We start from the raw sequence: 12,879 nt of genomic DNA, 5'->3' as shown, positions 1-12,879 counted from the left end.
AGGTTTCTATCTTTACCAAATATGTGGCTTCCTTGCTGTCTGTATTTCATTTCCCTTGCTTATTTACCAAAAGATAAACTAGTCACATTTTCCCCCCTGGCTTTGCTTAGTTATAATTTTTTTAACCTCACGGACAATTTTATTTTGGACTTTGAGAATGGGCAATCCTGTCCTTAGGTTTACTGTGTTTGTTCTACTTTAAAATTTTATCCAATTTAAAAATGCATTAGTAGAAATTCAATGACAAATTCAAAACACACAAAAAAAGAGTTGAAAATGGCAGCAGAGTTTGTTCCTCCAAATTCTAACTCTTAAGCAATGAGTAAATAGGGATTTTTTTTCCAATGAAACCCCCTTTGTTCTCTAAAAGCTGATTGGCATCGTCCTCCAGGACTTTAGTGCACAGACTGGGATCTGGTGTTAAGAATCTGCACAGAAGGAAGCTTCCGACTGCTCACTGGGAATGTCCTCAAGTAGCTCAAAAAAGTTTTTTCTCCACTCATTATGTAGAACCTGTGTGCAGCCATCCAGGCCTAGGTTTCTATGCAAAATAGCCAAATCACATTGTATCTTTGCACAAAGCTAGCTCAGGAGTCAGGTCTCTGCCCCAAGTGAAAGTAGGGGAAGAATAACTTGACACATAGAGCTAAGTCTCCATAGAGCTTTCCCTCAGGGGAAAGGCTCTCTTTACTGTTACTGTGGTTGTATCAATAATCAAAGGGAAGCAGCAGTTGTGCAGAGCAAGTGTCTGCATTTAGGAAAGGAATAAAGAAGCAGAGGACAGGCTTTTGATATATATTCAGAACCCAGAACTTTCTGGAAGAATAAAATCAGGCACCTGAAAGAGAAAAATACAAAAACATCAATGTAAAAAGAACCACTGTCCTTACTCCTTAGATCCTTCCAACACAAATATCCCCAAACTTTGCCACTGACATTTCTGAAGTTCAAAGTACTCCACCTGGGTACCCAGCACTTTTCTATTCACAAGATAGTGGCTGAAGATGTGTCCTGGCTTTGCCACTTGAGCAGGTTACTTCACCTTCTTGGACTTCAACACCTATGTCTAAGGTCAATACTCCTCTCTGCTTCCCTCTCTTAATTGTCAATGACAAAGAATTCACATGTCTACTCTCGTAGCACTGAAGTTCCTTTGATAAATCAAGGATTCAAAGTTGCCTTTCAATTACAATGGACTACCTTCCCTGTTGTACTAAGCAATTCTTTTCCTGGGGTTATTTCTGTCAATCTAGAAGCTGACCTCTAACACAGAGAGAACCGAGCACCAATTCATATAAATAACATTAATCTGTTATAAGTAAATATCGAACTAATGCAAAAGCTGTTTATATATTTGGAGGAAGGTAGTCAAAAGGTACAAATATCCTGTTATAAATAGTTGCTAGGGATGTAATGAAAACATGATGACTACAGTTCCCCTGTTATATGATAACAGATCTTAGGAGTTCTCTCACAAGGAGAAATTTATTTTTTCTTCTTTTTGTATCTATACGAGATGATGGATGTTAACTAAACCTATTGTGGTGAGCATTCTACCATATATGTAGATCAAACCATCATGCTGCATACCTTAAACTTATACAGTGAGGTATGTCAATTATTTCTCAATAAAACTAAGAAGGGGGAAGAAAAGAATGAAAACAGGTCATTTTAGCTCTTGGCCATCTTCCTAATTGATGCTTTGGAGTTTAAAAAAAATATTTTTCAATCAATTCCAAATAATCTGACAGGCTTTGTTTTTCAAAATTCAAAAAAAGACTAAATGTCTAACAAGAGGTACTTGAAGGTGTGTGTGTGTGTGTGTGTGTGTGTGTGTGTGTGTGTGTGTTTAAGAAATGGGTAAGGTAAATTCTCACAGTTAGGTTTCTAATTGCAGAAAATACAAGATTAAATGACTTCTCGTATACACGTCCCTATTTTTAACCACAGAAAATACAGGTAAAACAGTAAAAACAACACTGGCTACATAAATAAATCCAGAAAACATTGCTATCTAGTGCTATAGAGTAGGAAGAATATACCCTAATCCACTCTACCCTAATCCAAATGAGCCTGACTTTGGTTAAAGGCAAAACATTATTTCTCACAAGTTAGCCAAAAAAATTTTCTAAGTCCTTTCTCCCTCTGCCCACAAAATTTAAATATATCAAACCCAAATATCCAAACCCCACTGACAACTGAAACAGGAATGCGAAAGCCAGAACGGTAGAGACAAAGAGAAGCCATTACAGACACTTGAGCAGCAAATCCATTTTAAAATGATGTATTTTTGAACTCTTATCCTGAGGGCAGTCTCTTTATCTCTTAGCTAGGATTCAAGCAACTTCTCAAAATGCTCTCCTAATTTAGGGATAGTCTAGTAGGTTCTCAACCACAAGGACATGCTCTTCTTCAAGTTGGAATAAACTCAGAATTTTCCAAACAACATGCTAAATGCCCTGGAAATTATGAAATGTTCTCCCTCCCTGTCCCACAGCTTCAGCAGGGGCCACTGTTGTTCCTGCAAGTGTATGACATCTTCTAAGTATGTGAAGCTTTCCTGCAATTTGCTAGTTGAGTGCAGGTGTGGTAGCTCATCACTACTAGCCCTGCCATCCTGGGCAGCTTGCTTCATCTTCCCAGGCCACCGCCTCCTCCTCCTCCCCCTCCTCCCCATCCTCCTCCTCCTCCTCTTCCTCCCCATCCTCCTTCTCCTCCTCCTCCTCTTGCTCCCCCTGTTCCTCCTGCTCCTCATGCTTCTGCTCCTCCTCTTTCTTCCCGACACCGCCCCCCAACCTGTGAAGTAAGGGCAGCAGGACTGAGGAAGTTAAAGTCTTTTCCAGCTATAAAGGTTCACAATTTTATCATTGTTGAGGCTGATAATGGGAGAGAATAAAAGACAAAGGCTTGATCTGAGCTCTATAAATCCCAGGTTATATTCATTTCTGTAAGAAGTTATTTGTGAAATTTATGGAATTATCTGGACAGTGATCAATCCACAAAATTATCTGTATATATAGTTTGTCTCGGGAGTTTTTGTACTGTACCCAGCTTTTACACCTAACTGAACAATTCAAGGCTAACTGCATCTCCAGTTTTAAAGAATTGTCTTTAGAGAAGAACTAAAGTAGGCTAGAAAATAATACTCTCTATCTCCCTCCTTCTTTTCTAACTGAACTATAAGTAAAGTTCAATGTAACAAATTCACTCACAAAAAAATTGATGACCTTAAAGATTAGGAAACATTTACATTTTTCATAATAAATTGGAAAGAAGAAAGGTAATTTTAATATGGAGCTTTTACTACAGCTTTCCACAAATGCATGTTATTTATGAACATAATTTCTACTTTACTGAATTCATTTTCTAAAGTTATTTGTGTGAAAGTATTTTATTGAACATTTAGCAACCAAAATGTTTTACTCTTTGATTATGGACCTCAAAGTCATTCACTAAATTAAAAAAAAAAATCTCTGCAATAATCAGTCAAAACTCAATACTAAATTATATCTTTCTTGAGGACAAATGTCATGTGTCATTATCTTTTGTATAGTTCAAAGAATATAGCATAGCAAGCAAGCACTAGAAGTTCCACGGTGCACTTTGTATTAAATTACACTTCTCTGTTACCTTGTACACAAACAAAACATATTACTACACACTGGTCACTCACTGCAGAAGATGTGCATTCTAGTCACTGTCCTGACTATGACACAGAATTTATCCCAATTGATTCAGATGAAGAGACTTAAACAAAGTTACCAGTTACAGAGGTATAGGTCAGGGAAATAAACAAGCAAGGAAAAATGATGGTAGACCAGCAATAGACAGTAACTGTTACCACTCCTTGCTTGAGCTTAAAGGGCAAGGGGAGGGAATAACATAGCAGGGACTCAAATGTGGATCTGGAAAAACATGGCCACTGCCAGAAAAGTTATGGTCAATCAAAGAAGAGGAGGAGAGGAAGAAATACCCAGAGTTCTCCTTCTCCTGGGCTCTGATCATCTGCAGATCCCAATCTCCCAACAAAACCGACAGCAAGTCATTGTCCAAGGGACACTGGTGATGCACAGGTGTCAGCAGAGAGCTGAGCAGAAAAGGGCAGGAAATGGATCTGGGGACCAATCCAAGAAAAATCCAGCACCATGACTACTGCACTCTCCCAACACAATAATATTTCTAATAGTAATTATTGGATAATCAATCTTCTTTGTTGAAGTCTATTTAACAGAGGCAAAATTTGTCAAGTAAGGGAGAATGGGTTTATAGGTCAAATTATACTTGATAATACGTTATATTTCAATAGAAGGCACACTGAACAGTATATAGATTAGGGAAGTCTTACTGGGAAGTAATTAAAATAAGCTGGAAAGCATAAAATTTGCATCCATCTTCTGAGAGCAGAAGGTAAGGAGAGCAAGTCAGGTTGAGTTGGCACAAAGGATGCAGCCCAAATGCCCAGTCTGCAGAAGAAACTGTGAGGGATTATGTCAGGGACACGTAACAGAAAAAGATTGAGTCCTGATCCTGTGTGAAGCCAGAAAATAGAAGTTACAGTTTCCTTCAGCTCTTCTTGTAGACAGTAGGACAACCAGAAAAAAATTTCAGGGGCTCTTTTTTCTCCTCCCAAATCTCTCCATTTGCTTTCTGAGTCCTAAAATAACTTTATTTTGTTCATCATTAATAATAAAGTACCTAAAATCATTCATTCATTCATTCACTCACTCACTCACTCACTCATTCATTCATTCTTTTCACAAGGGATGTTGCTCTGTCTTATTTATTTGTAAAATCCCACAACACGCACATAGTAGGTATCCATAAACATTAGTTAAATAAAAACCAGTTAAGTGAATGGATGAAGAAAGAAATTTACTATAAATGTCTGTTGTAAGACATTGCAACTTTAAAGAAAACATGATAACCTTCCAACTGAATCACAAACATAAAGGACTGATATCAGAGTGCTTAAAATTCTGATCAAGGATACAGGACTAGGAAACCTAGAGGGCTTGAAGTGGAAGGAGGCACAGTTCTACAAAGGGACAGCTGGAAACACAGAAAACAAACAGAACTCTTCATACTTCACAGCTTTGTCAAGGGAAGGTTCTGTTTACCATCAGCGGGGAGGAGACAAATAGCAGCTTTCCGGAAATATGTTTGGTGTGTTTGGTGCCAATAGGCAGAGCTGAGTTTCCAAGAATTTTTGTGATTTATTGTATAATTTAAACATTCTTATATAGTTTTTTTTTTTTCCTTCAAAAGATCTTTGTCACTACCTTGGCCATTTTTCATTCTCAACAATAGATCATTAAGTCTGTTTGAAAGCTTGGGAATAGAAAATTTAGTTTAGTTTCAAGCTTTGGGAAAAAAATTATTTAAGCCAATACCTATGCTTTGAAATATCACACTGCTTTATGGAAATTTAATCTTGGAATAGAAAAAGCAGAATCAAATTATAAATCTACTTTTTTAGAAGATACCATGAATTTCCTGGAGTAGAACTTACAAATTCAGATTATGTAGAAAAAAAAAATCCTTGATTATTCCGAAAACATGTGGCATGCATTGCTTTCTAATTGTGTTCATTTCACAAGTTTTGATAACATAGTCCCCTTTGCCAAATGTATACATCAATATTTATTCAGCAAATCAACTGGTACCCAATAATTCAACACCAAGCTATTTTATTACTTTTCTCTGGCTAATCTATTGCAGCAAAGATATATTGGTTTTGCATAAGTAAAGCCTCCTAACCCCTTATCATTTCCACCCTGGCATCTCAGACATTAGAGTGATGAGTGGTCAGTGATAAGGAGAAGAGGAGCCGAGAGTGGGGAAAAGAGAAAACAGACAAGGCAGGTGTTACCAACAAAATTAGGACAGCAGCCTATGGTTGTTAAAATTAGGACTCAGCACCTGAGTTCTAAACTCTCTTCTACCACTGAGTGACTTGGGCATCAGTTCATTCAGCTATAAAGTGATCGAGTTGGATACAGCTATTGCTAAAGTTCCCCCTGGCTCTCAAGTACCGCACTGCTCTCTGTGGTTTAAGACTCCGTTTCCTTTCAATTGAAACCCCCTCTTAAAAAAATAAGATATCACTATTTGATTTGGCCCAAATGTCACTGACCATAAGCATCATCTCTAGCCACATTCTGGGAAGACCAGAAGCCCCAACAATGCCTTAAAACTGACATCTTCCCAGGGCGCCTGGGTGGTTCAGTCGGTGAAGCGTCTGCCTTCGGCTCAGGTCATGATCCCAGGGTCCTGGGATGGAGTCCTGCATCAGGCTCCCCGCTCAGCCAGGACCCCCTTCTCCCTCTCCCTCTGCTCCTCCTCCCCCCAGTTGTGTGCATGCTCTCTCTCTCCACTGAATACATAAAATCTTTAAAAAAAAAACAAAAAAAAAAACTGGCATCTCCCGTATCTGAAAGGGAACATGGGCTGGAACACATAGTCACGATGACTACCACTGCAGACTTCAAAAATGAGGCCTGCACATGTCTACTTTGTGGAACAGCCTGGCTGACTTTTGACCTGATGTATTATTATTTGAAGCAGCTTACTGACACTGCCAATTACATCACACATTATAGAACACACATCTTGTAATTGAACCACAGATAGTGCCAAGCAACATAAAGAATCCAGGAAATACATACTTAAAATGTAAACCGCTCAAACAGAAGAGCTACTGAAGGATCTGGAAGTACATAGGCAAACGGCTTCTCTGAGGTCAAACAGTCACCATTTAGGATTCTTCAGGGGCTGCTGCCACGAACTTGCTTTTCAAAGCGTCAGTAGCTTCTTGAGACATCAAATTAAACAAAAGACCACATCTATTTCCTCCAATAAAGAGCTAGCCTAATATTACTGGATATGTTTAGGACACAGAAATAAAGCATGCCTTCCAGAGGTTGGAAAAAAAGAAAAACAGCCTTTTAGAATTAGTAGGTACCACTCCAATCTGAAGCTTGTCCTGTCCTTTTCAGTCGTTGCAGAGAAACAATTAATAAAGGAACCCATTAAGACCTGATTATTGCTGCTAAAAAAGGAAGGTAGAATTTCAGTCCTTTGAAGTAACTGAGAATGATTCAGGCCTCATTACAGAGATATAATCTACATTCATACATTTATGTTAGTGATTCAAATCTATTGGGAGAGATTGAATTCCGTTAAATAGTGCATCTTTCCTGTGGAACTTTTCTCAGGCTTTCTCGGGCTAACCTAAGAGGTGACCTAACAATGCAAAGCAGCAGAGTATTTAGGGATTCAACTGTGCTATAAAAGAAAGGCTGTACAGAAAAGAAAAAGAAGAATGAGATATAATCTAAAAAGCTATGTCAGCTTTTCCTTTGGGCTGTTTTGTAAATGCCCTTCCTGTCATCACGCTGTACAGAAGAACGGCGAAAGGACTCTAGTTTTAAACACTGCACCTGCTGCAACCAGATTTTAATATGGAAGTTTGATGAAGTGTTTTGTTTTTTTTTTCCCATTTCAAACAGAATAAAAACACAAAACTTCTCACAAAGATCTGAATAGCTTTCTCTACTGGAGCAGAAAGTCAGTAGATGTGGGGGTGAGGGGGGTAGAGGGGAGACTACCTTCAGTGTAGGAGGGGGTGTCTATTGTGAGTTTAAAAAAAAAAATTAAAAGGATCTCAAGCTGGCGTCAATAGTGTTGATGCCCAGTGTAGAGAAACCTCAAAATTATAACTTCCTAATTCTGTAATTTTTCACAGCAGAATCTTTACTGTATGGTTTCATCAAACATTAAAAAAACATGCAGTTTTAATTAGTTGTCAATTCAAACATTTGGATTCTACTGAACAATTGGACTGAAACTTAAGTCCCTTAGAAACACTATACTTTCTCTCAGGCATTTGTTAGCTCAGGTATAAAACTGTGAACTAGAAAATTAAATTAGCACAGTGATTTCATTTTTAAACATCCATGCTTTAATAAAAGAACAAAACTTTGAGCATTCGAATGACATATGTTCTTTATTTAACTTTCCAATTAATGGCTACAGAAATCAAAACTGGTTATATAAAAAGCCTACTGTGCTATTGACCACACTGTCAAAATCTTTTCAGTAAGCATTGCAATTGGTTATAAACAAATGCAATTAAAATCCTGATTCTAGCATTACATAGTTTTATTTCAAAGGCTCTGAATGCGTAGGAAAATATAAGCGCATGCATGTAAAGTCATTTTTTTCAGGTCACTAAACAACATAATTGGGCAATCATTCCTAATGCCCATCTCTAAAGCTAGATTTTTTTATTTCTCTGTATTTTCTCCTGTTCACAATGAAGACTGAGGTCAAATGCACATTACAGGGATTCTGGCTTGTTTTATATACACCAGCTCTTCCGATTAGCTCCCTTGGAATTATAGTTACAGAGGTCAAACTCCCAAGTTCACCTTGAAGTGATTCTCCATCTTAGAATAGCAGTCTATTAAGTTTGGTGAACCATATGAAGTTGCCACTTGGGAAGGTCGAGAAATATAAAATAGTGGCAATTTCATATGCTTCAACATAACACTAATGTCTAACCGCCTTACAGAACGTAAATATTTTACACCATTACATCTTCCGTTACTCCTCCCAGTCAAGCCTTCCCTAGTACAGAGCAGTTCTCGTAGCGATCCTCTAGGAACTATCTCTTACTCGGATCGGAACCGATTATCACAGTTACTTGCCTCTCGTGCCTCTTAATTCCTGGCAAGGCTTCCTAGCCAGGGATTTGGTTCTGTCTATACCTGGGTTGTGAGCGTCGCTAGCAATGAGGGTGTTGCGACGTGGTGAGTGTGAGAAAGAGGGAGAACTGGTAGTGGAGCTGTATCGTAAAACAGAGCCCCCTTAACACTAAATGTAAAGATAGAAAAAAGAAGACGCCCCTTTTATGGCAAAGTGCAAAGGAAATCGCATAGAAAACAGCAGAACATTCGGCCAAATCCTATGGGTAAATCTTTGCAATCTCAATAAAGTGCGTTCGCTTTGAAGTGTACGCCTGATTCAGTAAAGGACTCATGCTAGCAATTAGAAATTGGTCTTTTAGGTCCCCCATTTCATTTGCACCAAGAGAGAGGCGACTTTTAAGGGTGACGATAAATCTCCCTGAGCTTAAAAGGCAGAGAGGGCCAAAGTGTGAACTTTTTACTTCGGCAACGGAAGCGAGAAATCAGTGATGCATTAAAGCAGAGACCTCCTTGGAAGCTGGCAGAAGAGGAGGAAAAGAAGCTAAGTATGTCTCCCTTTTCTGTGCTCACTCCGACCAGTTTATAATCTGCTGCTTTAGAGAGTTCATCCACAGCATCTTCTGCTTTCTCCCCCAGCCCTCCCCTCCTTCTGGGAGCCAGAGGGGGGTTAAAAACAGTCAGCCAAGCACCAAGCTCCAGGTGGCTCTGAAGTACTTCACTGCCAAAAGAAGGGAGAAAAAAAAAAAAAAATCCTACGCTGGAAAACAAGTGAGAAGGGGGCTCCCCAGAGGCGACTGGTTCAGGCTGGAGACAGCAAACTTGGGAAAGCCCGAGGAGCCAGCTCGCGCTGGTGGCCGGCGCAGCCAGCACACGGCCACTTTGCAGCAATTCGCCGGAGCTGGAGGCGCGGGGCGGAGGCTGCCTGCGGCCGCGGGGCCACACGGAAGGGACCCGGCAGCCCCCGGCTCCGCGCGGAGGCATCGCGCTCTCCCCTCCTTGCTCCCCTACTCTCCCCCCTCTCTCGGCCCCCTCCGCCTCCCGCTCCCTGGCGTTCCCAGCAGCCGAGGGTTTCAGATGTCCCACCGCCGTTTGACCCCCTCCCCCCGTTCCTCCACCCCTGCAAATGAGGTCTGACCAGCAGAGGCAGAGCCCACCTCTGGCTTAGAATCACTGACATTTAGACTCCAGGCTTCAACCTGTTTACAAGAGGGCTTTCCAAAGGAAGGGGGGGGTGGGGAGGGAAAGAGGACCAAACAAAACACCAACCGCCATCTCCCCCAAACAAGAAGTGACTTTCTGGAGGCTTCAGATCAACAGGCACCACCAAAAAGAGAAAGCAAGACGGGGAAGGAAACATCGGCGACCGGCAGCTTGCCTCCCGTTCTGACAACCGCAAAGGGACGCGCTTTTAGAACTGGCTAGCGGGCTGGGGCTCTGCGGAGAGGGACCAGAAGGTGCCAAGCCCCGAGAGGCGCAGACATCTCCCCCCAGCCTCCCACCCCAACCTCTGTGGGTTTTGTTCACCGTGCTGTCATCTGTTTTTCAGACCTTTTTTTGCATCTAACATGGTGAAGAAAGGGGTGAAGAAGAGAACAAAGTAACTCCTAGGGGAGTGAAGACCGCTGGTGACCACCTCCGCCGCCGCCGCCACCAGCTCCTGCCACTGCGGCCACCCACGTTCACCATTCACCGGGAGACTCGAGAGGCGCTCGGCGGCGGGCCCGAGAAAGGAGCGAGGAGAGGCAGCCGGCCCTTCCGAGGAGTTATGGATGTTGGTGCATTCACTTCTGGCCAGATCTGCGCCCCGAGGGAGCTAACCAGCGGCCGCCACCTCCAGCTGTCTCCTTGCCTCGCACCAGGTCTTACCCGTCCAGTATGTTCCTTCTGATGAGACAATCTCCAGTGCCGAGAGTTTCAGTACAATGTGGAAATGGATACTGACACATTGTGCCTCAGCCTTTCCCCACCTGCCTGGCAGCGGCTGCTGCTTCTTGTTGCTGTTCTTGGTGTCTTCCATCCCTGTCACCTGCCCAGCCCTTGGTCAGGGCATGGTGTCACCAGAGGCCACCAACTCCTCTTCCTCCTCCTCCTCGTCCTCGTCCTCCGCGTCCTCTTCCTCCTTCTCCTCTCCTTCTAGTGCGGGGAGGCACGTGCGGAGCTACAATCACCTCCAAGGAGATGTCCGCTGGAGAAAGCTCTTCTCTTTTACCAAGTACTTTCTCAAGATCGAGAAGAACGGGAAGGTCAGCGGTACCAAGAAGGAGAACTGCCCGTACAGTAAGTAACAAATGCGCGCTCCCCTCCTTCCAATTATCCACCCCCCACCCCACAAGGGGGGGAAAATCTGTTCCAGATGTGGCCAGCTAAATATTTACGTCCCCAACCCCTGTAAAATGATTAAGTGGAATACTTTCACACTAAATCACTCCCCCCCATACATTGTGCTGCCGCCCCCCCTCCCCTTGACGCAGCGCCCTCCACACCCCCCATTCCTTGCCACCCCATCTGCCCCTTCTCTCTCTCTCCGGCTTGTCATTCCCGGGACCACGCAGGGCGCTGGAGAGTTGTTGCTGCGCCTAGATGCCCCCCTCCGTCTCCATAGCCCTTCCGCACCTCATCTCAAGGTCCCCTTTCCCTCCCTTCTGGAACTGGCTCGAGTAAACACATTTGGTTTCTTTTCGCTGGCAATCTTATTAAGAGTTTTGGGACAGTTTTCTCAAGCTGAAAATAATTATCCGCTGTCAATTACAGGGGCTTTATGGGAGCTTTAAGAAAGAAAAGTCAATTCCGCTGGCTCCCCACCCCCATCTCTTTACCCTACTACCTATCTAGACAGGAGTGCAAACATTTTTCTGGTTTTGATTTTTTTTTTTCCCTTGGCCCCTCATGTTGGTTTGAGTGATTGCAGTCCATGAAGTTAGCTCTTCAGGCACCACCGCTGCTATTTGTCTTCTGCCTGCCTTCTCTCTAGGTAACATGATGCTCATGTCTGCATTGTCAATGGCATATGCGTTGCTTTGTGGTGTCCTGTTGTACTCGTTTCTTCTGAAACCTCTCATATTGCAGAGCCATACTCCTACAGCACTGTAAACATCTGGGACTGGATTCACACAGACCTCACACAAATTTCATTGTCATTCTTTTATTTTCAAAGTAAAAGTCATGAAGTCTGTTTCCATGGCTATAGTTTGTCTCATTGGATGAGGTTTTCTGCTCAGGATAAATTATGCCCTCTGCCCCATCCATTTTCCTTTCTCTCTCTCTTTCCTTCTTTAGCTCTTTCTCTTCTTTCTTTCTTGCAGGGGTGTGGGCTGGGTAGGGGGAGGGAGAACTAGAAGAGGAGGGGTGGATATTGTGTCTCTTCTTGAATCAGTCCAGCAAAGCCAGATTACTCTGTTGGCTTCCTTTCCTAGTTACTTTCAAGTGGTGAGACTTATTCACCCTCTATTGATTGCTATTTGAAAGGATCCCGAGGCTATGTAACGGCACACTGAAGACAGTAGACAATAACATTTAAACATCTTTAATGACCATTTAGCATTATCTCAATGGTCCTTCCAAGTTACCTTTTAAAGGGACCTTTATGTGTCAGTTGTTTGGGAATTTCTTGCCAACTAACTTAAATACGTAGGTGGGACATTCCAAGATACATTGGCCCAGAAAAGTATCTGGTACTAAGGGGAAAGACAGTTAATCAGAATTTAGCATTTTCTTTTTAAATAAAGATCTACAGGAATTAAGACTTAGATTTCTTATTTGGCGATCCACATATATTCAACATTAGCTTCTGTTCCTCTTCAGCTGCTGCTTCCATTTACTAAAATTAGCGATAGGTTTATAAGTAATAAAAATACTTGTGAAAGTATCTTAAAATATTCCACCTAGTGTTTAACATAGAGATGGTAAATAGTCCATTACCTATTTTTTTCCATTCTGATTCATAGAAAGTGGCTGAAATAATGTCATTTATGATTTTTTTGTTTGAAAGTCATTTGTTACCTGAATTCATTAGATACTGCGTTTAGATGGTATAGTTGTTGTTTAAAATTTAATACCTTTGTTCACTTCTAAAACAAAATAGTTGTGCTGTCATCCAGGTAGAATTATGGGGAAGAAGTAAGCTAAACACTTGCTGAGGAGTGAGCTGGGAGTTAAAAAAAAAAAAAATGCC

At 41.7% G+C, this 12,879-nt stretch overlaps 1 protein-coding gene across 1 annotated transcript in view; it reads left to right on the top strand.

Annotated features, from left to right (window-relative positions):
* The first annotated feature begins 9,338 nt into the window (after positions 1-9,338).
* Positions 9,339-12,879, top strand: part of FGF10 (fibroblast growth factor 10) — an 81,095-nt gene continuing 77,554 nt past the window's right edge. The window contains exon 1 of the mRNA XM_006729719.3: positions 9,339-10,985. Within this exon, the coding sequence (XP_006729782.1) occupies positions 10,631-10,985 (355 nt within the window). The 5' untranslated portion in view covers positions 9,339-10,630. The remainder of the gene's footprint in view (positions 10,986-12,879) is intronic.

Source organism: Leptonychotes weddellii, chromosome 7 (assembly GCF_054177405.1).
Source record: "Leptonychotes weddellii isolate Sample4059 chromosome 7, ASM5417740v2, whole genome shotgun sequence".
NCBI lineage: Eukaryota > Metazoa > Chordata > Mammalia > Carnivora > Phocidae > Leptonychotes > Leptonychotes weddellii.
The sequence above is the reverse complement of the archived record's forward strand: the minus strand, read 5'-3'. Positions and strand labels throughout refer to the sequence as shown.